Consider the following 26430-nt stretch of genomic DNA (forward strand, 5'->3'; position numbering starts at 1 on the left):
TAAGCCTTGTTTCACCTTGGTTGTCTCTAACACAAGTGGTGTTCCATGTTTACGGAATCCATTATCATTGTAAACTATTTTCACGGTTGCATCTACATCCTGTAAAAATGGTATAAGTTCTCTGCAGGGAAAATACATATATCCTTCATCTCTATATCTCAAGTAGCTTGGAACTTCTTCCTTATCCTTTGTATTCAAAGCCTGTAAAATGTGTATCTTTTGAGATTTTTTTCTTTCTGTTTTGTGTGCTCAAGCTTCATGGCTTTATATCGACTATGCAACATGCTAGCCAATGTTGCTCCTCCAAATCGGTAGTAGACATCCACTGGGTCTAAATGTTTAGTGGCTGCGGAAGAAGTACTATCTGAAGCCACATGCAACATAGATTGGCTGTGTTTAAGCAGTTTGTTGTAGACTTCCAATGAGAAAACAAGCATAAAAATCTTGGAAACTTTATGCCCAACTTTCCTTGATTGATAAAAAATTACCCATTGTTGCCAAGCTTTGACTAGAGTCTTAACATCATCATCCTCAGGATCTAAGCTCAGCTTAGCAAGGTCTGCAGTATCTTTTACCAGAAGTATGCTGCAACGCTGGTGCCACTGAAAATGAAAGGATATGCTCTTCTTATTTTTCGGCTTTGTAACACAACTGGTATAGACGCTAGCAAATGTTTCTTTCAAGAATGTTACTACAAAATGTATATTGCTAGCCTCGAATGCTAAGGCAAACTGAATTACCAAAGGATTTAGGTGATCTTTTAACTTGGTACGGGTAGTATCAAGACAATGATTTGTCATCACGGACGTGATAAACAACCAATTCTTTAACTAAGCGTTCTCGTTCTTTCTTGGTTACAGCCTTCTGTCGACGTACTTTCTTCTTGGGGGGTTCCTCTCATGACTCGTCAAGGTCAGGAGATGTCTCTATTACAGTTTCTTCTAGACCTAAATTGAAATCTTCCATCACGATTATATTTAAACTGCACTCCATATCGAAACTGTTGACTGGCTTTTTTGCCGACTTCAGTCTGTAGCATCTCACGTGATCACTTAACAAGCATAAGTGATGATGAGTATTGCATCATAACTTTGACATACACGTTTGTATAGGCTATCCTAGAGTAGGACACTCTCCACTTTTTACTGTTCTATTAGAATGATTGTTCTATTAGAGTGGTTGACTGCTCTATTAGAGTATCTCGATCTGGCATTGCATTAAATACAAGCACTGAATGAACTACTTGGAGCACTTAATTTAGCTTCTTATTAGTGGTGAGCAAATGGACTTTTGCTACTGAAAATTTGGACTTGCATATATTAAAATTGTGGACCTTTTTGGTAAAATTGTGGACTTTTTTACTGAAATTGTGGACCTTTTTTCCAAGAGGGCGGTTCTTCAGAACCCCATGAACCCCCCCTGGCTACGGGCCTGTAATCCTACTAGTATGTTCTACAACTAGAAATTAATTAGCTAAACACTTACTGATATCCTGATCACCAAAAATCACAGCGGTTTGAGTACTACAGAAAATCGCTCTGAACCAGACGACCAGGAAGTACAATATAACAGTTAAAGCACTGCCTACGCTTGTATGTATGAAAAATACAGCACTCAGGGGGTGTCTTGAGGCAAATACAGCACTCGGCTTTGCCTCATGCTGTATTAGCCTCTCAACACACACCCTCGTACTGTATTTTCCATACACACGCGCGGCAGTGCTTTAACTATAACATACAGTACCATCTTATTCGCCTGCTCATGGAGAGTTCAAAAAATTTTGTTTTGTTTTTGTAGCTGCAATGTATGCGTGTCATATGCATTTGTTTACAATGCGGTAAATGTAAACAAAATCATCATCATTTCTTCTACCAAACTGCCTTCACATCCACATGCACAAGTGACTACAGGGCTAACACTATACCTTGGCTGATGTGCTAATGCATGGTGAACATTTTAAGCCAAATTGCAATGTTGTAGACTAATCCAAACGGAAGTTATGTCTGCAAATGTACCGCCTGTAGTTTATTTTCAGCACAACCACTGTACAAATCGATTATCTTGCTCTTCCTAATGTCTAGCACTATAATTTCAAAACTACTCACCACAGAACGCTGAAACTTTGATGATCCATTCCTTGGGCACTGCAGATAACACTGAGAAAACAAAAAGAACTTCCAAAATTGTGCAAACAAGTCGGGTTTTTGCTGGGATGGTCACAATTATTTATTTTGGGTTTTGCTTTGTTGCTACATACAGAATTATCAATTGAATCACTGTGTATTTGTATTTTGTAATTGATGAAGCATTTCTTAATTCTGTAATTATGTTGCTATACACTGCTAAGGAAGCATTCCTGGATCTTAAGTAATCTCCAGGTAAAGAATCAAAGTTGCTGTTAATTTTCATTCGTGTATGTACAGACATGCCTCCCTTTCAACTCGAAGGAATTCATTATACACGGTAGCTTAGGAGGGCAGCTGTGTTGATTTTCTGCTGTTGGACGCCTATAGAGCTGATTGGGAAAGGTGTTCACCATGCCTTATAAACTCGTTTCACTTGTATTTCAAACTGGCATATATTAACTGCCTTAAACCAAAGCTTACCTGCCCAGAAGTTTAATGCAGACTTCATATGGCCTTTGCTTCTCACATAGTTGTTTTTAGTGAACAAAGTTTAGCTCACATGGGTGCAGAAAGACAAACAACTATACATATGTACACACACTTTTTGGAAAACGATTTTAGTAAACCCGATGTGCACCCACAGCCGGCCTTTGGCTGGCTGTGGGCAGGAGCCTGGTTTAAACACAAAGCAAACTACTCATCTAATGCAAGGAAGACTAACACTCATGACATGAAACAAAACTCCTCTTGCTTTGGGGATCATGATGCTACTAAGGTTTTCCCATTACCACTTTTCTTCATCATGAAACAAATGTTAAAAAATTTACAGAATTTTTCTTGATTTTGTAAATATTTCCCTATTGTGTTTATTGCATTATACTGTAAAAATTTTTCCCTTATTTTACTTCCCCACATGTATACTTCCACCTGTTCATTCCCTTTAAAATGTATTTATATATACATTGCCATTAGACAACGTAGGTACCCTCTCTAGGACTTCAGGGCTGGAGGACAAAGTTCAAGAGTTGGCTATATCAAACAGTATGGTAGTACCATTTAACTAGGCCTAAATAATGCATGATGCATAAAATGCTGCATTAAAAGTCATCCTAGAAACATCATGACAAGAATCAACCTTACGGAATAAAACAACATCAAGTACAGCATTTAAAAACAAGAAAACAGACTTATAAAAACATATTGAAATAAACTGGATAAATTTACAGACATTTTAATCACTTTGGCATGTACTGAAACAAAGCTCAAATCAATAAAACCTATATACCATCAGATTCTCCTGTTCATGGGGAGTAATAAAAGCTTTGTTGTGTGTTTGTACAGCGTACGGCACATGAGGTATGGATGCTCATTTACAGTGCAGTAGAAATGAAGTTAACCATCATCATTTCGTTGTTGAAATGACCTTCTTCTTTGTCTGTATGGAGATGAACAGGAAAAACACTGCACCTTGATCAATGTGCCAATTCATGGTGAACAGACTGAGCCAAACCCCGTCATCATAGTTTATTTCAGTCATGAGTTATGATTGATTAATTAAACGCCTGTAGTTTATTTGCCATATTGATTACTATTTGAATTTATTCCTGTTCCAACTGTCTAGCACTATAACTACAAGACTATTCATCACAAAAGACTGAGGCTTTGGCTATCCACTCCTTTTTTTTTACTATAGATAACAGAGAAGCAATAAAATGGAATTTGAGGAATGTACGAAAACAGCTGGCTTTTGCTCAGCAGGTCACATCATATGAATCATGGCTCACTTTAGTGTATTGCACTTATATGTACAAGTACACAGAAAAATTTGGAATTTTCAATTAGAGTAGGGACCATAGCACATATACGTAGATAAAAAGTACTGAAACAAGCTGGAGTAGTGCATGATATTAAATCACAGTAAAACAATAAGAAGTGTTATATTCCTACTGTGCTCAAGATACCATAATGGAAATGCACAGTAGGGATATAACACTTCTTATTGTTTTACTGTGATTTAATGTCGTGCACTACTCCAGCTTGTTTCAGTACTTTTTATCAATGCGTTATGGTCCGTACTGTAGTTAAAAATTCCAAATTTTTCTGTATACTCGTTTACTACCCTTTTTATAAATAATTATTATGACTGGTGAACCCATGCATACTGCATCTAAAATGGCACTGCATGCCCCAGTTATATCAATTATCGTCTGAAAGTGAAGTATCAATTACGCTTCATTGTTGGCTATGTTCAACTCGTTATACACAGCAGTACAAATCAAGAACTGTTTGAAAAGAACCTCTGCAATCAAAATAGCCACTATGAAAAATACGGACGATTTCCGTTACGGAGGGAAGCCATCATGTGCTACTGCCAAATCGACACTTTTCGCTGTCAGCAAAGATGAATGGGACACAAAGGAGGGCACTGGTAAGTCCATGAAGAATGCATTGTACACACTGCAGTATGCCAAAAGGCACCTCTCAGGCCGAAGCGACATCAAACAGTGAAAAAATCAAGCCCATAGCCTTAGCTGTTATCGAGTTATGCTTGTCTGAAGGCATCAATCAGTCAGTTACTCAGTCAGTCAGTAGAAAATTCCAATAAATAATTTTTTTTAAATTCCGTAGCAACGTTTTGAAAGTGTTTCAGGTCTATCTGAAGGCTTGTTTGGGCTTAGTTTTACCCAACCAATACTGCCTCATTATTGTCAGGGAAAATTGAGGCTGGTTTTTGGGTGATGTTATTTCGTGGGCCACGCCTACTCCTTTGTGGTCCCTACTATACAATACTATCGTACTGTATGATACACTCTTCCTCAGCAGAGTTGGAGGTAACTAGTTGCTTTTGTAATATGTGACTAGGTTATGGTACACAGGAAACTCAGCCAATTGGAAGCAATACAAGCCAGAAGCCATACAGTTACTAAAAATTCATTTTTTTGCATCACGCAATTACATTTACATGATAACAATATGGTTACACTGCATGTTACAGCGAGTGGCTTTGTATTAAGATGTAATTAAATTTGTTGTTGTGCACCGATATTGATATTGGTATCAGAAAATGGAAAAAAAGTTGACCTTTAACAGATATTTCACTTAATTACTATAATGACACAATCTGAAGCATAGTTGACTTTGTAGTACAGTGTTTAAAGGTCCACTGAAATGATAAAATCAACTTGTGCTATTGCTAATCCTCACTAATAGTAATACAAGTTGATGCATGTGATTCAGTCTATTTCCACTTAGATCAATAGATATGACAGATTTTAGGTCTTTGTGGTTGATGATGCAAGATGCGTCATAAAGCATCATACTGGGAAAGTTCAATACGCATCACCGCTATAAAAATCATATCTAAAACGATGTTTGCTTTATAGTCGATCCATATAGCTTCTGATAACACTTTAATCATGCCAAGACGCTGTGTAGCAGCCGATTGCCACACTGAATGTGGACAGGGATACAGTTTACACGAGTTTCCTAGTGATGGTATGCTGAGAGCAAAATGGACACAGGCTGTACAACAGCAGCAAAGGAACTGGGGAGGGCCAACGCCCTATTCTTTGCTTTGTGCAAAGCATTTTACACCTGAGTGCTTTGAAACTGACGGCTCACACTATCGAGATGCCATAGGTATCCCTGCTAAGAAGCGCTTGAAGCGAGGTGCCATCCCGACCATATTCCCCAGATCTATTCATGGTGGCAGCAGCCAACCATCTGCACCACCCAAGAGACCAGCTTCCGAATGAAGACGAAAATCAGTAAGTTGCAGTAAAATTAATACAACACATTGAAAATCAACAAAATTTATAGCTATTGAAAAATCAAACAGTAAACTTTTTCATACAGATAGCTGATGAGGTCCTACAAACTAGTTTAACAGAAGATCTGCAGAGTACACCGCTGTTAGAATATGCCAATACCGAACAGCTGGAGTCTGCTACATCTGAACAGTTGGAGTCTGCAACTTTTTTACAGTAGGATACTGAGTCTGATCAGCTAGAAGTTGAGTTAGAGTCTGCTACTACTGAACAGCCACCTGCACAAATGGAAATACAGATACATACACAGAATAAAGGTCAGTCCTGGTATTAGTTATGAGATAAAATTGAAAATAGGTTCTCTGGTAATAGAGTCAATCGGAATACAGTGTAATCTTCTAGCAGTACCTCCACTGAAAAAGTTTTCCTGCACCACTGATTCCTGCACCACTGAATTGTTGCTTTCTAGTGAGCCTGAGGAAACTGAGCCAGATGAAACTGACCTTGAGAGTTCTTTCCATATTTCTCAGGATGAAGCCTCAACAGAGTAAGTAATATTTTGTCTACACTTATAAACATTTCATCAGCACCTATTAATTTACACAGTGATGACATTCAGCAGCCATGTTCTTCAATTCAGTCAGGTTCAACATTAGATGAATTAAAATACATAGTGTTTAGATCGACTCTGTTAGAGCTGTTCACTCATTGTCCATCATGCCATAGCTTATGTCCTGGAATAACAACAAAGCCACAGGGAACATTTGTCACAGTAAAGCAGGCATGTTCTCACTGTGGGTATCAGAGATCATGGTCAAGCCAACCTCACATCAAGGACACACCTGCTGGAAACATCATGCTGTCTGCAGCTATTCTATATAGTGGAGGAACTGCTGAAAAATTTCTTAGAGCACTGTCCCACATGGATGTTGCCTGCATCACTGATCGAACATACTATATTCATCAAAAGAAATATTTACAGTCAGCAGTGATATCAATTTGGAATGCAAAGCAATCTGAATTATTGAATAAATGCAGAGCTACTGGTTCTCCCCTCACAATTGGTGGTGATGGTCATGCTGATAGCCCTGGTCACTCTGCTAAGTTTGGGTCATATGGGATCATTGACTTGACTATCAATAAAGTTATACATATAGAGTTAGTTCAAGTAAGTCATAATAAATAATTAATACATAATTCTTTCCAAGCACAATATCTTTTGCGTTCTTGCCTACTATAGAGCAACCTTGTCAAATCCAGTAATCATATGGAAAAAGAAGGGCTATGTCAGGCACTCAAATTTCTAAGTGATAATTCACTGGATGTTAGTCTGCTGATAACTGACAGGCATAAGCAAATACAAGGCAGAGTTATCCTGATATAGAACATAGATACGATGTCTGGCATGTTGCTAAAGGTAAATGAACACTTTGAGTGTGCTTGCATATGACTTATCTTGTGACTATTCAGGGCTGAAGAAAAAATTGCAGAAAGCTGCCAAATACAAGGATTGCGCTGTGGTTGGGGAGTGGACCAAGAGCATCACCAACCACATGTATTGGTGTGCAGCATCTTCTCCATATGGTGATGGTGATGAAATGGTGAAGAGATGGAAATCTTTAATCGACCATCTCTGTAATATGAAAGACAGGCATAGAAAATGGCTAATACCAGGTATATACATGCAATGTTTCAAATATTTAACTATTTATAATAATTTAATCATTGTTACACAGATAACATGTTATATTATATGATACATACTTAATCTAAGGTGTAGGTGGTGGGTATTGATGCCCAGTATATTCTTCTGAAGGAAACTTGTGCCTGATCCTGGACACAATGCATGACGGTAGCACTACACGCCTGTACCTGCCCAAATAGTGCCACCCCCACCAAGTCATCTGCCTATAGGCAAGGTATCGGAATCTCCTGGAGGGAAAGATTACTATAAAATACAGAAACAAATTTATTAGCAGCAACCTGTTTTCATCATCAGGAACATCACTACTGCCATGGTGGTAACGATGACTATGCAGTGAGACCAGTAATACTGTCCGGCATAAGCACACTGTAGCAAAATCAGTGTGCTGCGTAACACATACAGGATGGGTTGCAGGACCAGAATCTTCCAAAATGAAAAGAGTCTGCTCGAGTTCTTTACAACAGATAGATTCTCTGTGCGTGGACATTACTTCACAATGGCCACACGTACACCTATATTACAGAACAAAAGGAAGGCTTTAAAGTTATCTTCTAGATACTTGTATTATCTATACACACAAAACTTCCCAGCCCTTATCAACCTACCAGTCAGTATTCCCCACGCGGCTAACTTCAGAATCTTCGGTTTTGGTGGGTAGGCTAAAACGCGCACTAGTAGAAGGCCCAGGCTCCTTGTCAGAATTGTACAGCGATATGGCAATACTTCGGATGATAGAGACAAGTGCAACTCTTTGATCGCCTCTACTGATGAATATGTGGAGGAAGATTTGTCTGAATCATTACTGCTGAACGATGAATTGCGCGAGCTGCCACTTTCTACCATTGTAACATGAGTAATAAAATTCTTGCGGTTCCCGATCTTATGTCACAGATTCAATTATTCGTGACGTGATCGAACTTTGCGGGTTAATATCTCGGTATATCATTACAATGAAATCATTAAAAAGGTATTTTTGTGCACTGCACCTTATAAACAACACATCCATACAATAAAATAGGAGGTAAAATTTCCATTTTAGTGGACCTTTAAAGCATCAGTCTGAAGATACAGGCAGACTTTCACTTTCAAAGTGCAGGGATGCAAATACTCAGTAAGGAAACCCTTTCTCTTTCACAGACCTTTTATCACCTTTTTGTTTTCCTTTTACAAAAAGGTTTTTTCACACTGAAAACCTTTATGATCAGATACAGCCCACTGCCACTAAATATTGGTATCGGTAAATTTGTAGCCAATATATCGGTTACTGGCATATCGATAAATTTCCATATCAGTGCACCTCTGTTGTTTATTGTGTAATCCTAAAGAAGACATTCATAGAAGTAAGTACAACGGTGAAGAAGCTTTGCTTAAGGGGATTCAGGTAGTTTATGCAAAAATTTGTAGCAAGGATAAGAATATGGTATCCTAAACGGTGAGAGGAGCACTTCTGCATCAGTTTTCTTTAGTATACTAGTGAGTAAGACCTCTGTATTTGTGTAATATATGTAGGTATAGTAACCAGTGGTGTAAATAAATGGCTTCTGTTGCTATAGCAAATAGTACATGCAATGTTTCACAACTTTGCTGATGCCTCACACGTTTTAAGGGTTAATAGCTCCATTGTGTTGCAAGTTGTCTATTCGTGTTTTTACTGGTTACTAACTAGTAACCCATACTACCATACAGTGTCACGACAGTGGCTTAATACAAGGTCTCTCCATCGCTATTTGATGACAAGCAATTAACTTGGAGGCGCACATATCTCGCTGTGTAACTCGGTAAATAAAGACCGCGCTTATCTGAATGTATAGTTGCACCTTGTTCTTTCAATAGACAAATTTCATAAAATTAACCATTGCCTAGCAACCTAAATTTTATATTACTTATATGGTATGTGTCAATGTCTAAACTCACCTCTCCAAGTTTTAAAAGGGTAGCATAATTATATAAGTCATGAGATATCACATTTGTGACTGTCTCAGCAAAAACCCTACTTGTTTGCACTATTAAAATTTTTTTTTATTCACTCAGCATTATTGGCAGTGTCCAAGGAATGGATCACCAAAATTTCAGCCTTCTGTGGTATGTAGTTTTGAAATTATAGCGCTAGACAGTAGGAAGAGTAAGATAATCGATTTGTACAGTTACTATACTGAAAATAAACTACAGGCGCTTACATTCGCAGTCATAACTTCCGTTTGGATTAGTCTACAATGTTGCAATTAGGCTTAAAATGTTCACCATGGATTAGCACATCAGCCAAGATATAGTGTTAGCCCTGTAGACACTTGCGGACATAGATATGAAGGCGATTTGGTAGAAGAAACGATGATCTTGTTACATTTATCGCATCGTAAACAAACGCATGTGACACGCATACCGTTGAAGTTACAGAAACGAAACAAAGATTTTCGAACTCTCCATGAGCAGGCGAATAAGGTAGTATATAGTTTTAATCAATTTGAGTCTTCCTTCTTCGAATACTGGCCCGATAAAAACTTGCGTATTTTTCTTTTTAGCATGTGTAATTTTACGAAATATTTTAAATTTCGTTTTTCTCAATACGCATGCTTGTGCGAACAAGTCGGGTTTTTGCTGAGACGGTCACATTTTGAAGTTGTAATTTTCTCATGTATTGTCAATGAGAGGAACAACAGTTGCCTCTTCTGAGCAATCACATAAATCACGGGATTCAAAAATGTCATATCTTATACACGTACTATCCATTTAAAACTTGGAGAGATTATTGTTGACATTGACACTTACAAATTATGTAAAAGTTGAGATATAATTTTTTGAATTTTTGATTTTTGCCTATGTTGAAATCCCTCAATTATGTGATTACCCAGAAGGGGCAACTGTTGCCCCCTCACATGAATATGTATGGGAAAACCACAAACTTCAAGATGTTATATCTTACGACACGTATATGCTATCCTTTTAAAATTCGGAGAAGTTACTTTAAATATTGTCACCTACATATTATGCAAAATTTAGGTTGCTAGGGGTAACAGTTATAATAATACGATATAAAGCCTTATTATGACATATGTCTATTGCAATCTAAGTTTAGTGTGTAATATGTAGGGTCTGTGTGCTAGAACCATAGTTTGTGGAGAATGCATATAATTAGAATTTGAATGACATCATAACCTTAAAGTAACTAGTAATCCACACAAGAACAGCCAAGCTATATAAAAAGGGTGCGACCTTCAAAAAGCCTGGGTGAAAAAAGTTGTGAAATCAAAGGTGGTGGCCATGAAATGGCTGCAATGATGTTATTGATTTCACTTCTTTTTGTATTTCAAATATATACCTGAAATTTCAAATATATACCCAAAAGCCAACCACAAACTACCAATACAGAAATATACCTTACAAAGCCAATTAATATAATTTTGTGCTTGTTTGTTATAAAATGTGCCTGTATTTGTTTGCAATAGTGTTTTATAACAAAGTAAATTCCTTCCAAGTTAGGTATACATGATTGTACTACATATTTGTCTGTTAGGATTTTGTAGTGGCTGTTCTATTAGAGTATCACAATTTTGCCTACAAAACATGATAAGTTACGGTCGCTCAATTTTAACAAAGCAAATCCTGTGATAGAATACGATTTCCAGCCTGTTGTCACAAGTTCTATAAGCATAGCACTTATTATGATGACAATTGGCACGAGCAGGTCTTAATAGTAGTGTACTACCTGTACCAAAATAGCTATAATATCGGCCTTGATTTGATGGAATAGTAGAGAAGTTGCAATAGTTTTTTTGTATTACACAGTTTACTTCATTATTTTTGCAATGCTCTAATAGAGTGCATATTTTTTTGAGGATTTCTAATAGAACACACATAGAATATTCTAGAACAATCTAGATTTTCCATTGGTAGATCTCTGAAATTATGAGCTTTTACTATTGAGGTATAATTTTCATTTATAAAGTAGAAAATTAAGTTAATTAATTAAGTGATGTGAACAGTCATAGCTCAATGGTTAAAGATTTGGATGTTCGGTCCCTGGTTCGAACGCTGTTAAGTTTTTTCCGACATTTTTCATGCACATTTTTTACAAGTATTTCAATCCTGCGATTTACAGTTGTTTGGTTTTAGCCTTGTAACTCTATAGCTGTCAATGCAATTTCTTTTAAACCACAAAAGATTTGAGCTATGATGGTTAACCCATTAAGGGCCACTGCTGCCATATGGTGGCATGGAATCATAACTCACTCATAGAATAAACTTTAGCCTTGCTATAACTTGTAAATAACTTGTAAAATGTGCTTCATAGCAAGATGCCCTAGTACTGAAACAGACACACCCATAGAGGTTCTGTTTCTGGGATAACCAAATCCTTCCTGGACTAATGTGCATTTGTTATGCAATAGCATAAAGTGTAACCTTTTATAATAGGTGAATTAAATTGGTCTTTGAATTGAAAACTAGTAGTTGATAACAAAGAAAGAGTTATATATCGATGGAGACAGGTAAAGTTAACAGTCGGCTGCTTTATTCCAGATGTGGCATAGTGGACACAAGAGCAGATATGCATGTGCAACAGCAAAAATGGGACAAGTCATGAAGAAACCAGCTGTGGAATGGATTGTACTGTGTATAAAATATTTCTTTGGAGTGTAAAACACCTTGTAAATACTTAGTTGAGATTTCATTGTTTGTTTCGGCTGGTTTTTACCAAAGTTTTAGACTTTGTTGTTTGATAACTTCATTGTGGTTACTGTTATGTAAACAAAAACAACACAGTCGACCTCCTTAGTTTATAGCAAGTATTTAAATATGTAGTTATGTGTATTGGACAATTAGTATAATGCAATTCGGCCAGTGGTCCTAGAAAAGTTGGCTGTGAATGGCTATACGCATACCAATTTTCAAGGTATTCCCATAAGCGGTTTACCCTGTACGCGTGACAACAAGTTGGTCTTTTTTAACGTAAATAATCGTCCATAGCTCTATGACTATTACTCAGATTTGCACTAAACTTGTACGTAATTATGCTGCAATACATTCTTAAAGTGTATCAAAGCTCAAGAAAATTGAGCTACACATTTGCATTTATAATGGCTTTTGCAAAGTGTGTGAAAAGAATAATATAATCATCCCAAACCTCCTAAATGAAGAAAAAATGAAGAAATTAAGCCAAATTTTGAAGGCCCATATTTCACGATTGCGTTAGGCAATTTTATTCACATTTGGTATCTGGGGTGCTGAAGGTGGCAGGCATTTGCAGTGTAAAAATGATTCCAATTCGAGAAGGGAGCATGGAGCTACGTATGCGCAAAACATCCCATTTTGTTTCTCCCTGTAAACTCACGGTGTGATGTGTCGGTCGCACAACACACTACCATGTGCCTTCATATAACTAGTTACATGCTTTGTAACTAGTAACCAGAAGTAACTGCCTGAAAAGCAACTAAATTACAATAGTAACTATAGGTAATGACACTTTTAAAGCAATTTTTGTGCCACAGAATCATAGATGGTACAAGCACATTAAGCAGACACATTCCGTGTACTGTTCTTCATGATTCAGCTCGAGTAACAGACATAGCAATAATTGAAACTGGTCACACAATTGTTACTTCCAGTCCACATATGTACTGCATGTTCTCTTCTTCCCTTGCTGATGCATATCTGGGCAAATCAATCATGAAATTATGTTACAAAAGTTAACAAACAAGCATAATTTATACTATGAATCTAACTAGTAAATAAAGTGCTTAGTTACCTTTTTAAAAGTAACTGTAACTTAGTTACAATTATTATGGGATAAAAGTAATGAGTAACTAGTTACTTTTCTGAAGTAACTGCCTCAACTCTGTTCCTCTGTCATTCTAAGTTTACTGTTGATACGTAAGTGCAATAAACTTCATAGCCATGGTTTATATATTACATACATACTAGGTTCTCTTTGTAATACAGTACTTTTCAACTCAAAGAACAATTTAACTTGTCTATTTTAGCAACAAACACATACTCGCAATTACACCATAACTATGTGTGCTATAGTACATTCGCGTTGAGCTGAATCCTGGATTGTTGATTAAGAAGCCATACAAGATCAAAGGCTTTAAGCATGATGTTGATGGTGTATTTATTCGTAAGCTCATGTTACAGGCACGCACTTAATTGTTGAGAATATGGCGTCCAGTGCAGCGTCAGCGAGTATGGAGCGAAACCTTACTGGAAAGAGGTTAAACAGCCAAACGAAGTATCTATACTTATGAAACTATGGGAGTACTTTAAGCAAGAAGCGAAAAACTGTAAATTTTCCATCAACATCAAGGAGAGAATCTCAAAGGCCACCGGTAATACCTTCTTTGCTGAGTTTTAGCATACATTATGCCATGCAGGGATTTCAAAGACATCTATTGTAAGAGATAGATTGGAGTACCGCAAGTAAGGCGGTTTTTCTACTCCAAGAAAACAGTTCAAAAGGTACTTTGCACAAACCCACTCAATTGTAATCATCAGGTACAAACATTCGTGAGTCTGTGTTGATGCAGACAGTTTCGACCGAGATGCCATGAGATGGAAGATCCATTCATTGTACGGAAGGAAGGAAAATCTATTGCTCTCAAAGATTTTGGTAAGTTAAATCTTGAATCCTGGAATCTTTGTCACCTACTCCGTCTTGGGCCAAATTTAAGAATGATAGTGTTTTCTCTGGGGGGAGAACATAGCTTTAAAGAGTGTTGAGTGATATGGGATTTAAGTACAAGACAATTAGTGACAAGAGGTTAGCATTGCAACAGTTTGTGCTTTAATGTCACTACACATATACGCAGGGTATACTATGAGCAGCCATAAGCATCATTAATATTTAAGACGAATGAAGTGCAACAGAACTGAAGGAAGACCAGTTGTGTACTTGGATGAGACTTGGTTAATGAAGAACTTCTAACCTCATCCAAATCAGCAGTGATAGCCGTAATGAAGATGGTGATGGTGGCAATGGTGGTATTAATGACTCTTCCACTAGCAGCAGCAGGTCCAAGTCTTCTTCTGAGCTTACTTCATCTGATGTAAGATTGTTTGATATTTGCAGCATTGGTGTTACAACTTGATGTTGTTCCCCAGGAGTCATTGGGTAGCTAGGATTAAACTCTGTGAAGTACATGAAAATGCAGATGAAGTGTAAGTGTGTGCACTTTAAAACAAATTGCTGGCTGGAAAAGTTGTGTACATGTGTGGCAAAGTGATGAGAAAAGGATTAAAACGATAAATTGACTAAATGGGAATAGAAGACGATGGGCAGCTGTGTGGTAAATGTGAAGTAAAATACATGTTGTTTAGCTCACTTGCAGGTACATCAATGCTGTAAAACAGATTTTGAGTTGTTATAATTTGGTTTTTCCTCTTTTGAGGCTGAAGAAGTTTTTCCCTGAACAATAAGTAGGCCACTTATCTTCTACGTAAATGCAATGCAACAGTGGCCCCAGCTCTTCTACTCATGCAACTCTGTTTTACACACAAAAATTGTTTTATTTTTCTTGCAAAAGTGTATTACAGCCTCTAACATAACGGATAGTGAAATCATGCATGTTGAGGGTGGGAGTGTGGCGTCTGGCTTCACCACAAACATGTGTCAACATGAACATCAAAGGGCCATCCTTTAGAGGCTTCCCCATTGAAAATGTATGGCGAAACTTTACAGCGTCATAACTGGAGTGTCTTACATTTGAATGAAGCACCTTTAATGTACTTTTAGCGGGTTGAGAGGCGCTACGTACCTAACGAGCAATACAGGAAGCCTGTGTGATGTAACAATCACAAGTTATTAATCATTTTGAGGATTCAGCTCAACACGAACATACTATAGTCTGGGAATCATCCAGTTATCCCAGTAGCAGCACTCTACGGACTTGTCCACTTTACAGGTTTTTGCAATTGAATTTGTCACCTTTGCAGTTGACTTCATCCCATTTGCAGTAGAGTTTGTTGCTTTTGCAGTAGAATTTATCCCGTTTACAATTGAACTCGCCAGTTTTGCAATTGAATTCATCATTTTTGCACTAGAATCATTGCACAAGGATTCGTCCATAACACGATTGGCAGCTGGAGTAAACACGAAAACAAGATGTAGCAGCTGCTTCGTGATCTTGTTGAAGCACAACTGTTGTAAACAACTCTTTAAATTCTTCTGCTACAGCTTCTTCAACAGCATTCGCAATTATGCTTCACCATTGGCAATGGGTGTGGTCACTTGCAAACAAGCTAATTAACTCGAATGGCTTTGCATATAACCAGCTCAATACGAGTCCAGTCACCCTGTAGTGTCTCAAGTGGTATTCTCCATGGCAAAAATGATCCACCTTGTGATGAGTGGCTGGTTTATAGCAGTCGATATAATTATGACAAATTTTTGTGCAAAATTGACAAATTCAATTGCAAATGGGATGAATTCTACTGCAAACAGGATAAAGTCAATTTCAAAGGTGACAGATTCAACTGCAAAAAAATGTAGCACTAGCGTATCTTACTGTGAAACTTATACATGTATGAGAAAAAAATTGTAGTAAAGCTTAGATTTTATTTCTGCGTGATCTATAATACTAGTCACACTACCGTATGGCATTAATGGGCAACAACAAGATCATTAGTTTAAAACACAGATGTGTTGCTTTGTGTACTTAATAATAAAATACTGACATGTATAACCACAAAGGTATATATACGTACCTTCAAGATGATGCTCAGCAAGTTTGAATTTTCCACAACCACTATGTTTGTCTTAGAGTCCTTCAAAATGTGGTGGCATGTTTCTTCATTGCTCGTTGTATATATACCGGTTGCCATTCCCCTAATGATATTCAAAGCATTTAATATAATATAGTGGTGTGTGGGAACATTAAAGGGGATGCTAGAACTGCATTGTGATCTATCCCTGCTAATCACTTTTAAGGTTACATTTACAGTGCAGATTATATATTTACAGCATCATACATTACAATAGTACAGTAGGACCTTGATTATCCAAATTCTTGATTATCTGAACAGTATAAATGACTGTTCTGTTAGATTACTTTGACATTAGGTGTATGTCCTATTAGAGTAGTTAAATGGAACTGTTTTTGATTTGCAAACGCAAAGGCAGAACAACTGCTGAACTAACATTGCTGAAACAATGGTGGGATGTAACTAAACCACACAATGGACTTGGAAAATGGACTCGCTGACAGACTTGCCTTACAACTTCTATTTACTTACTGTGTAGCCAAAGAAGGCAAAATAATACACAGCAGTGGCCTTAAACAAGGCCCAATGCATTTTGCAGACTGGACTCACAGACTGAACTTGTGGACTGAGCTGGAAACAGCTTCTTAACAGTAATCCAAGCCTCATCTATCTTTTCTAATGCAGGGCACACCATTATTGAGCTACAACTGCTGGTACTGCTCCTCCTCTTAAGTCATGAAGGTTGCACATACCCTAAATTTTTAGAATATTTTATAAAACACATGACAGTAGTTGAACCATAGTTTTGTAGGGTTCCTACTCAGATTTATGGTGAATGCACAACTGCAGATTGGTATAAATTTACTGATTTGATATTGAGTAGGTGGGTGGCACGAGACTATGTGGTTATGATGCCAAGAATACCTACTGGCTTATTACTGAAGCTTAAACACTAGTGCTAAGTACTGGAGCAACAAAGGAATGAATGCTACAACAACTGCCTTTACCACTACTAGTATGCGTGTTTCATAAATATTCTAATAGATTAATGCACACACGACCTTCATGACTATGAGAAAGAGCAGTAGCAGCAGTTGTAACTTGATAATGGTGTCCTCAGTATTAGAAGAGATAGATAATGCTTGGAATATTGTTCAGAAGCTGTTTCCAGCCCAGTCCATGAGTCCAGTCCGCGAATACATTAGGCCATTAAACAAACCTCTGAACATTTATTCAAACCGTACTTGAGCTAATATTAAGCATTGTATTACGTCTTGTATTACAGTATGTTCTTTTCCTGCACAATTAAAAGCACACTATGCTATGCATATATTACAAGCTTCACATGCTGTTGAAGATAATACTTGGATACATTGCTCTACAGGTGCAATTATTGTGGTGCTTGTATGGATGATGGGTGGAGGCCAGACCACATGTTGTAATTAATTGGCCGTCAAGGCAAATAGAATTCATGTCATCTTCCTTGTTTCAACAACAGTATTATAATGCTTGTTTACAATACTGTTATTGACAACTTTGCTACCACTCATGCTGTATCACTGACTAGTGTTGAGTGCAGATCTCAATAATAGTTAGAACATACTTTGTAAAGGCTTGTGAAGACCATTGTTGGGTGTGGCATTATATTTGGCTGCTATTTTGTAAACTACTAGTATACTGGTAAATCAAAGCTTTAGGCCTACATGAACCAGTCCATTGAAGCATTAATTTTGTAGTTAGTTCTGTGTTTAATTACATTGTAAATCCAAGACCTGCACTACCAAAGCAAGTTGCTGTATTAGTATTAAAATGGACTTCTTTGATCCACACACTCACGCACACAAACACACATATGCATTAAAAAACAGTCTGGAACAAAGAACAAGGAACAAGGCCAGTGACCCTTGGGTGCCATGTTTACATATCAGGTACAAACCTTGATCATTGTGTGTCGTATCTTAAATTATTGAGGATGTGACATGGGATGTTCAGATATGTACACCTTCGGTTTTAGCGCAACAGGCCTAAGGGCATGCCAGGCAAATTTCTATTGTAAACTGTTGTGTAATCTACACTGTCACTACAGTTTTCCATCAATACAGAAAACTATCTACATACCCATCTACTCTGATACCCAGCAGCAAATTTCACTGATACAGATACCAAAACCGATAATTGTATAATTGCCATACAATTTTGTTTGATTGTTCATGCTATATCATATTGTAGCACCTGTGGCAGTAGTGAAGTAAATACCTTCCAAGTTAGCAATGTTCTATTAGGACATATTATTTTGCAGTGAGTGTTCTATTATAGAATTTTGATCTTTTTCATGCAAACGTGATAAGTTACAGTTATTATGTCTAACACAACCAATTTTGCACTAGAATGATTTTACACCCAAAGTTGTGCTAGCATAGTGACAATTGGTGTGAGTGGTTATTGATCGGTATTGGAAAAGCATAAAGTCTGATACTGACTGATACCAACATGGTAAATATTGGCTTCAATTTGATATCAGTGGAACACTAACTGTCACTCAACGTACCCAGCAAACACTGCTCCTATACTAGATGCAAACCATTCCACGGAATTGGAACCCATTACAGCAACTGTATGATATGGCTCCAGTCCAAGCTACAAATGACACACATAAAAATTAAACTGATCTGCTGGTACAGTACCTTTTTAAAGGACTTTGCCACATTGTAAATTATTTCTTTGTATTTTTCATATGTCAAACTCTCCTGTAGGCCATCTTTGTCCTTCCAACGTAATGCTGTTTTGTTTGGTGCCATGCTAAATGTTCTCTTATAAAATTCTGGAACAGTCATTGGTTCTTTAGCTGCAATGCCAGTCTCTCCTTTCTTGATGTGCACTAGTTCAGCAGGGTCAAAACAATATAGCTTTTCTGAAAAATGCCTTTGTTTAACGTCCTAGTGTAATTACACAATATATTTAAAACAAATAGCTAAACCACCTAGTACATAGTAAGTGAACACGTAAAACAAGAATTATAATAGGAGTCACAATAAACAATTAAAACAAAACAAATATAGTTGAAACCAAACCCCTGCTGTATATTCATGAAAATTTAACTAGTAATTTTGTGTATTATGCATGGATTTAAGTTTTAGCTGAAAAAAAAACGTGACTGGATCTGTAAAAACCTTAGTGATTTTACAGTACAAAACATTATAACAGGTTTAATGCATGCATATTATTTGAAAAACCAATACACTTTGTTCTGGTGAAGTCAAACTCTAACAGTCAAAATTATCCTATTTGCTTTCTCTCAAGAGGAGTTTGAAAATCTTTGTTTTGTTACAATGAACACATGAAAACAGGACATGACTAAAACACGGAACGGACTGAAAAACGGACTACAGGGCCTGAAATTATGTTTCGAAAATGATCTGACAAATCCTGCTATTTGGTCAGACATACTCAATAGTACTGTACAAAAAAATTCTAAGTGTTCAGACATTAGCCAAAAATGGTCAGAAAATGTGACCATAATTTCAGGCTCTGGACTGGGAAAAACTTACCCAAATGTCTATTTATCACAGTTACCCACTCCAAAACAATATCAGATGCTGCAGTGACAGTAAATAAACCTCTTAACATTGTCTCAAAGCTTACTTAAGCTGATATTAAGCACTGTGCTTAAACCTGCTCTTGAAATTTATTCTTTTAGTGCTGAATTAAAAGTGTATTCTTTGTGGCAAGTGACTGTATAATGCTGTAAACAAGCCAGGAAACAACCCAAGATTCAAGACTTGCTGAAGAGATGCTGTTACTGATATATTTGTGTTCCGGTTAATTGCTGCAATTAGTTGCTCTAAACATGGTTGAACTATAATTAACATAGTGTGAATTTATTATTGCAGTCAGCCTTGCCAGCCAATGAAGTACAACATGACTTCGAAGCCTCCTTCACCTGTTAAACTGAGAAGCAGCTGCAAAATTAACCTGAACACAAATCTATTAGTAACAGTGTCTCTTCAACAAGTCTTGAATCTTGTGTCTTGCTTGTTTACAAAAAGAATGAAGTTCAAGAGCAGTGGCGGTGTTTAATATTGGCGTAAGCAAGCTTCGAGACGGTGTTCAGAGGTTTATTTACTGTCACTGCAGAGTCTGATATTGTATTGGAGTGGGTAACTGTGATAAATAGACGTTATGGGTAAGTTTTTCCCAGTCCATCTGTGTTTTAGTCATGTCCCATGAAAACAAGATATATGAGCATTTGTTCACAGCATGGAAAGATAGGATTCTGTTAATCTTTCTTTACTGATGTAACCCACTCACCACCACAACTACCATATGACAGAATATATTATGGTCACTTCTGGCATTCACTAAAACCTGGATTGGACCAGACTGGACCAAAGGTCAACTTTTCGAGTAAGCTAATTCACACAATCAACTACAATGTATACTCCTCACCTTGTAGCAACTTTGCCAAGGATGTGATTGATGGCTCAGACAGCAAAAGTGAGGCTAATAGGATGCACATAAAACTATATTCACTCTAAAAACAGCCTACCACTACTTTCCAATACACTTCACTACATAATCACTGCAAAACTACAATATCATATTCAACCTCCATACACGAGTAATGTACCTATCAATGTGTTGCCCCACTATCCTCCCGGGAATACATGGGATGTCAAATGCCCCATTGTAGGGCAAACATATCGTGTCAAATCCCCACTGTTGGCCCCAGTTGCAACACGAGGATTTGATGCTAGCATTGAAAGTTACAACAAAAAATACTTGGGCGCTTAATGAACGATCGTCAAATGCCCCATAGTGGGGCAGCAGTTTCGTGTCAATTCCCCCTGTAAAGCCCTATTTACACCTAAGGGGTGGGGTGGGGCAATACTTTGATAGGTGCATAATACATTGCCCAAATTTACTAGAATCGAGTTGTACAAAATGACAGAAAGTTAAAGATCACAAACTTAATTTTAAAATGTATGGCCATGTATGACAAAGCTAATTAAGCCTGTAATAATTAAATTAGGCTATTCCAGGGTAGACAGAGTAAAACTTTTGAAAGTATAGCTAACCTTATCCTTAAGCCTGCAATATGCAAACAGTCCCTTGGAGTTTATCCATTGCCTCATGTCTTAAACAATTTAGGAGAGCAACCTTATATTTAACTTATGCCACCTCGATTCTAATAAATTTGGGGGATTACTCGTGTATGGTGGTTGACTAACTAAAAATAACTAATTTTGTAGCGATTGTGTAGTGAAATGTATTGGAGAGTAGTTTAGCTTATAGGCTGTTTTTAGGCTAAATACTTTCATATGCATCCTATTAAGCCTCGCTGTTGCTGTCTGAGCCATCAATAGCATCCTCGGCAGAGCTGCTACAAGGTGACGAGTATACATTATAGTTTATTGTGTGAATTGGTTTACTTAAAGAATTGACCTTAGGTCCAGTCCGGTCCAGTTTGTTCCGGGTTTTAACGAACGCTGTCACTTTCTATGTGGTCTGTAAGTTCTGTCGAACATTTCAGTACCCATGCATTTATCCTGTAATGGTCACACCATTAAGTGAAAGGGAACAGGGAAAACTGGTCCCTCATACACTATCATGGGTAAGATGACATTAATGCCAACCTTTTAATAGTTGATAATAAGCACTGTAGATGATTCTTCACAGTGATAATGGCACTGCTAATGAAGAGAAACAGTAAAGAAACAGGCCAATTTTTGTACTTTAAGTGGTATAATGGCTTTGTGGTAGCCACTGTGCACACAACTAGATAACCAAACTCCTTGTTTTATAGTTTTAGATTATATTGCATATAGCGGTTTAGAAGCAGTAGATTGGAGCCTCTACAAATTTGAGGGTTTTAACCTTGTTTATGGGATATAGAGAAAAATTCATATGCACAACATTGAATTTGATAAATGATGTAAGACTAACCTCTCTGGTTTGTGCTGCTTGATTTTTGATAATAATTTTAATGGTCTCAGATACTTCTTTAATCGAAGGACGTTTAGTTGGGATTTCACTCATACAACACTCCACCACTGACTTCAGAACTTTGCAATCCGCTAGCGCTAAAGTTATGTTCGAACTGTTTTGAAGATCTCGACGCTGCTTTTCCATAGTATTTGGATCTTCACTCATCACTGGCAGCTCGGGTGAGTTCTTTGCAGCAGTATACCAGCAAACGGTACCAAATGAGAAGACATCAAATGATGGTTCATATTGCTGTGGCTTGGTACACTTTGCCTCAGGTGGGATAAACTGCAAGTAGGCATTCTTTTCCAGATTACCATAGTCTGTCAATTTCATCACTTTAGCAACACCCACATTGGCAATCTTTACTGCTTGCACACAAGCACAATGACCACATGAACTGAACTGCAGTAAAATGTTATCTGGTGTGATACCACAGTGGACAATCGGAGTACTGTGAAAACTATGAAGGTACCTTAGTCCTAAGGCCACATCCAGTAACACTGACAGCAAATTAATTTTTGAAAAATTTTCACCACGGCAGTCAGTTTTCGTCAGTGACTCGCACAAAAAACGCAGGCTGTACATGTGTTGCATCTCCTCCATCACTATCATTGGAAATGAATTGCTGTCACCGTCACGATACCACACACCGATTAGCTGAACAATTTTGGGATTATTTACAGCACCCCAGACGCGACATACTTCGAGAAGATCCTTCTTGATTTTTCCGATGTCGTCACCCCCATCTACTTTGAATCCTTGAGCAACGTAGTTCATTCCTGCGCATTCTACACAAGCTAATTTACCATACGCTCCTTTTTCCAGATGAGATTCGCGTTCTTTTACATCTCGCAAGACCACTGCTGCGAGTAAAGTAGCCATTTGTAATTCGTTGGTTTGTGATTTTGCATTAGTAAGCACCAGCGGGATAATCCCATGAAATTTCTTGGAATTGGCTTATCTATGGCTTTCCGGTATTGCAGTGATAGCGGTGGGGGTTGCATGAATGAAGCCCCCCCCCTCAACTTAGAAACTTTTCGCGCATAATAATTTCCGGATAACGTTGCGCATGTAACTCCGGATACTAACTTGGCCAAGACTGATCTCGAGACCTCGCTCGAGACCACGAATAATATAAAAATTATATGTTGCACATGGATTGGAAACGACTCCGTAAATTGCACGAAACTGATTTCTCACAAGCTGCCTCAACAGATTTTTCAATGGTGTCTCGCATTCAACACCTTGCAGCGCCATAGATATTCCCTACCCTATGGCAGAACAGAGCTACCCGACGATATTCACAACTACTGGTGAAACTGATTAGCATGTGAGTATGAAGCAGCTTGTGTTTGCTAAATAAATGGACTGAAGATTAATCTTTTATTTTTTATACTTAAGTATTTGGCAGTGGATATCCGTCCGGCAGTCACGTGAATAAAAAAACAGTGGCTATTCGTACGGTTCCGGACGCCGATTTCACCTTTCACCGTTCGTCCGGTACTATTCGTCCGACAGCGGGGGGTCCGACACTCTTGAAATCTCGTACGCTTCGTCAGAAATCACATTTGAAATCATGAAATCACACACTCAAAAGAAATCAGAAATCACACTTTTTGAAAACGAAAATCGTAAAACTCCGTATATTTCCGTAAATTACGGACGCATTGAATTACGCGATATTATTAATTGGAACATAACAGAAGTGATTTAAGGCCCGAATCACTTGATCTGGCACTGGTTCGGCTGCAAATCTCTAGAATTTTACAGCCCAAGCTGAGTCCACTAATGGTCAAAAGCTTCCATCACTGGAGCCATAGATTTTAGAGGCGTGTAAGCGCCTCTAAAATCTATGCTGGAGCCACACGAGTGATCTGAGAATCTATCTCGGAATCTTATTCAGTTTTAACTACCAATTTAGGCTCTACTCGCAGCCACAAGTGACGGTACATCATAGTGACTGCATGGGTTAATGATGAAACGGGTAAACCATGTAGAAGGGCTGCAAACTATAAGCACACTTTTGCAAAGAAAGTAGTTCCCAGCATTAGCTTCAGGACAAATAATTATGCAGCTTGTCTAGAAAATATGTATGTCAATACTGGTTAGTAACTAGCTACTAGGTGTAACTTTTCAAAGATTAGCTCACATAATATGATTCTGCTTGTTCAGCTGACCCACTAAACATCTTTACATAACTCGCAAGCAAACATTTCATATAAAACAATCCTGGCATACACAATGAAGACCATGGATGTATCCAGATCAGTTGACTGTGTACTTAGGTGTTTCCTGCCACTGTGGTTGTTAGTCAATATGAAATGAGATCAGGGTTGTTAACAGAGAGCCATTCCAGTTTTCAATACCATTGTGAAGGAAGGGATGTGCACGTTACTGATGTTAGCAGAGATATTGTTTATGTCAACTTTCAGGTGTGATTTAATCTATTGTGTATTATAAAACTGGTAGGTAATACATACAAGTAGCTATCTTTCTGCATATAGCTAAGTCAGCTTCATGCAGATTAAATACATCACATATTGATCAGATAAGGTTTATAAGTTCTGCTAAATTTTGCAGGTATGTTCATTGCTGGCAATGCATCATACTGGTTTGCATTATATTATCTGAAGAACTGATAATGCAGGATGCATTGGAGAGTGTATAGCACACAAATTTACGGAGAACAATTACCTAATCAGTGACTTTATGGAAATACAATTCCAAAATGGTCCTCAGACACTATGCTCTTTGCTCGGAGGACATTATAGATTTTGTTTAGGTTTTATAATGTAGTTAAGTAGATGTAGCTTGTAAGTAGTTTAGTTTATTGTAATTAGTGTGGTAGTTTGTAATTTGCTAGTCTTTGTATTCTTTTGTGCTTAACTTTTCTGTGTACTTGTTTGTTATCTATTTTTGTAAATAATTTTACACCTTTTTCATTACCTAATCATTACTGATTGAGTCCAAGTCTATCTCCTACCAAAGATACTGTTTTAAATTCATCATAACTCAGTGATAAAAGTGTAACTGAAATCATGTGGACCCACTGATCACATGCAACCATGTAATAGTAACCAATTCCAATATACTTAATTAATCATATGTATCACCATCAGCTACTTTTATTATTATTATTGCTGCATGGGCATGCCGATGTGCCAAGGGGATGTGAGTAATGCTCCAAGGAAAAAAATACACAAGATAACAACAGTACTACTTTATTATATCTACCGGTAAAGACGATACTCGACAATGTCTAACATTGCCTATACCATTTTTACTTTACAGCACAAGTATGTAGTAGCTTTTTGATAATGCATGCTTTCTGACTCAATCACTGAAGTTGGCAAATTATTCCAGTCGATGACAGCTCTTGGAAAGAAGGAATGCCGGTTCATGTAGCTAAGTACCTGGATGAAGTGGTAAGGGTAGTGATGTCTAGTTGAACATTGTGTGGCTAAGAGGATAATGGTATTGATAGGCTGCAGATAAGTCGTGGATTGCCTCGTAAAAATGCCGGCGGCTAGCTATAACTAGGCCAGTGCGGCATTCCTTGATCCACGCCTATTATTTTTTTACCCTTGTTAGAATATAACTTATGCACGAAGTTCTGGGACGGTTCTATTCATTTTTAGACAGCCTCTTTACACTGTTAGCTTGCCTGTTAATCATCAGCACTACCGTACGACCACAACCACAAACCATCACTACTGGTGCCTGGAATCATCTCAGCCAGACGGCTTTGGCCCCAGCATCTTTGCTTACGAACTAGACTCTAGTGAAGATATAACTTTTACCATCCAGTTTACTGATGACGAAGCTTCTGGACCTGTTCTAGCTCCATGAGAGTCAACCATGGTGAAATCACGGAAATCAAGAAATCAAAATTGAAATCACGAAATCACAATTGAAATCATGAAATCACTAATAAAATCATTGATTTCAGAGAAATCACTGATTTCGAAATCTCGTACGCCCTTCGAGAAAGTGGCGGACCCCTCGACCGACAGTGTCACCCATAACTCGAGTATCAAACACACTAGTTGTATGAAGGTAAGTTTTTGGGTGAGTTCGAGGCGAGCTAGGGTTGGAGCTCGTCTCGAACTCACCCAAAAACTTACCTGGTTGGAGCTTGCCTCGAACTCACCCAAAA

The 26430-nt window shown here is 37.7% G+C and overlaps 1 protein-coding gene and 1 long non-coding RNA gene across 5 annotated transcripts in view; both read right to left on the reverse strand.

The window, feature by feature from the left end:
• Positions 1–23170, reverse strand: part of LOC136237613 (long-chain-fatty-acid--CoA ligase ACSBG2-like) — a 116029-nt gene extending 92859 nt beyond the window's left edge. For all 4 annotated transcript variants that reach the window (XM_066027822.1, XM_066027823.1, XM_066027821.1 and 1 more), the window contains exons 1-4: positions 22233–23170; positions 18974–19225; positions 18838–18926; positions 16293–16413 (exon numbers count right to left, since the gene is read on the reverse strand). In XM_066027822.1, coding sequence (XP_065883894.1) covers positions 16293–16413; positions 18838–18926; positions 18974–19225; positions 22233–23156 — 1386 coding nt within the window. In that variant the 5' untranslated portion in view covers positions 23157–23170. The remainder of the gene's footprint in view (positions 1–16292; positions 16414–18837; positions 18927–18973; positions 19226–22232) is intronic.
• LOC136237984 (uncharacterized) lies at positions 7625–8285 on the reverse strand. The gene is made up of 3 exons (XR_010692694.1): positions 8204–8285; positions 7877–8110; positions 7625–7825 (listed from the first exon to the last, which is right to left on the reverse strand). It is a non-coding gene; the product is annotated as an uncharacterized lncRNA (long non-coding RNA).
• Positions 23171–26430: the final 3260 nt, after the last annotated feature.

The sequence above is a fragment of the Dysidea avara genome, chromosome 11 (assembly GCF_963678975.1).
Source record: "Dysidea avara chromosome 11, odDysAvar1.4, whole genome shotgun sequence".
Taxonomy (NCBI): Eukaryota; Metazoa; Porifera; class Demospongiae; order Dictyoceratida; family Dysideidae; genus Dysidea; species Dysidea avara.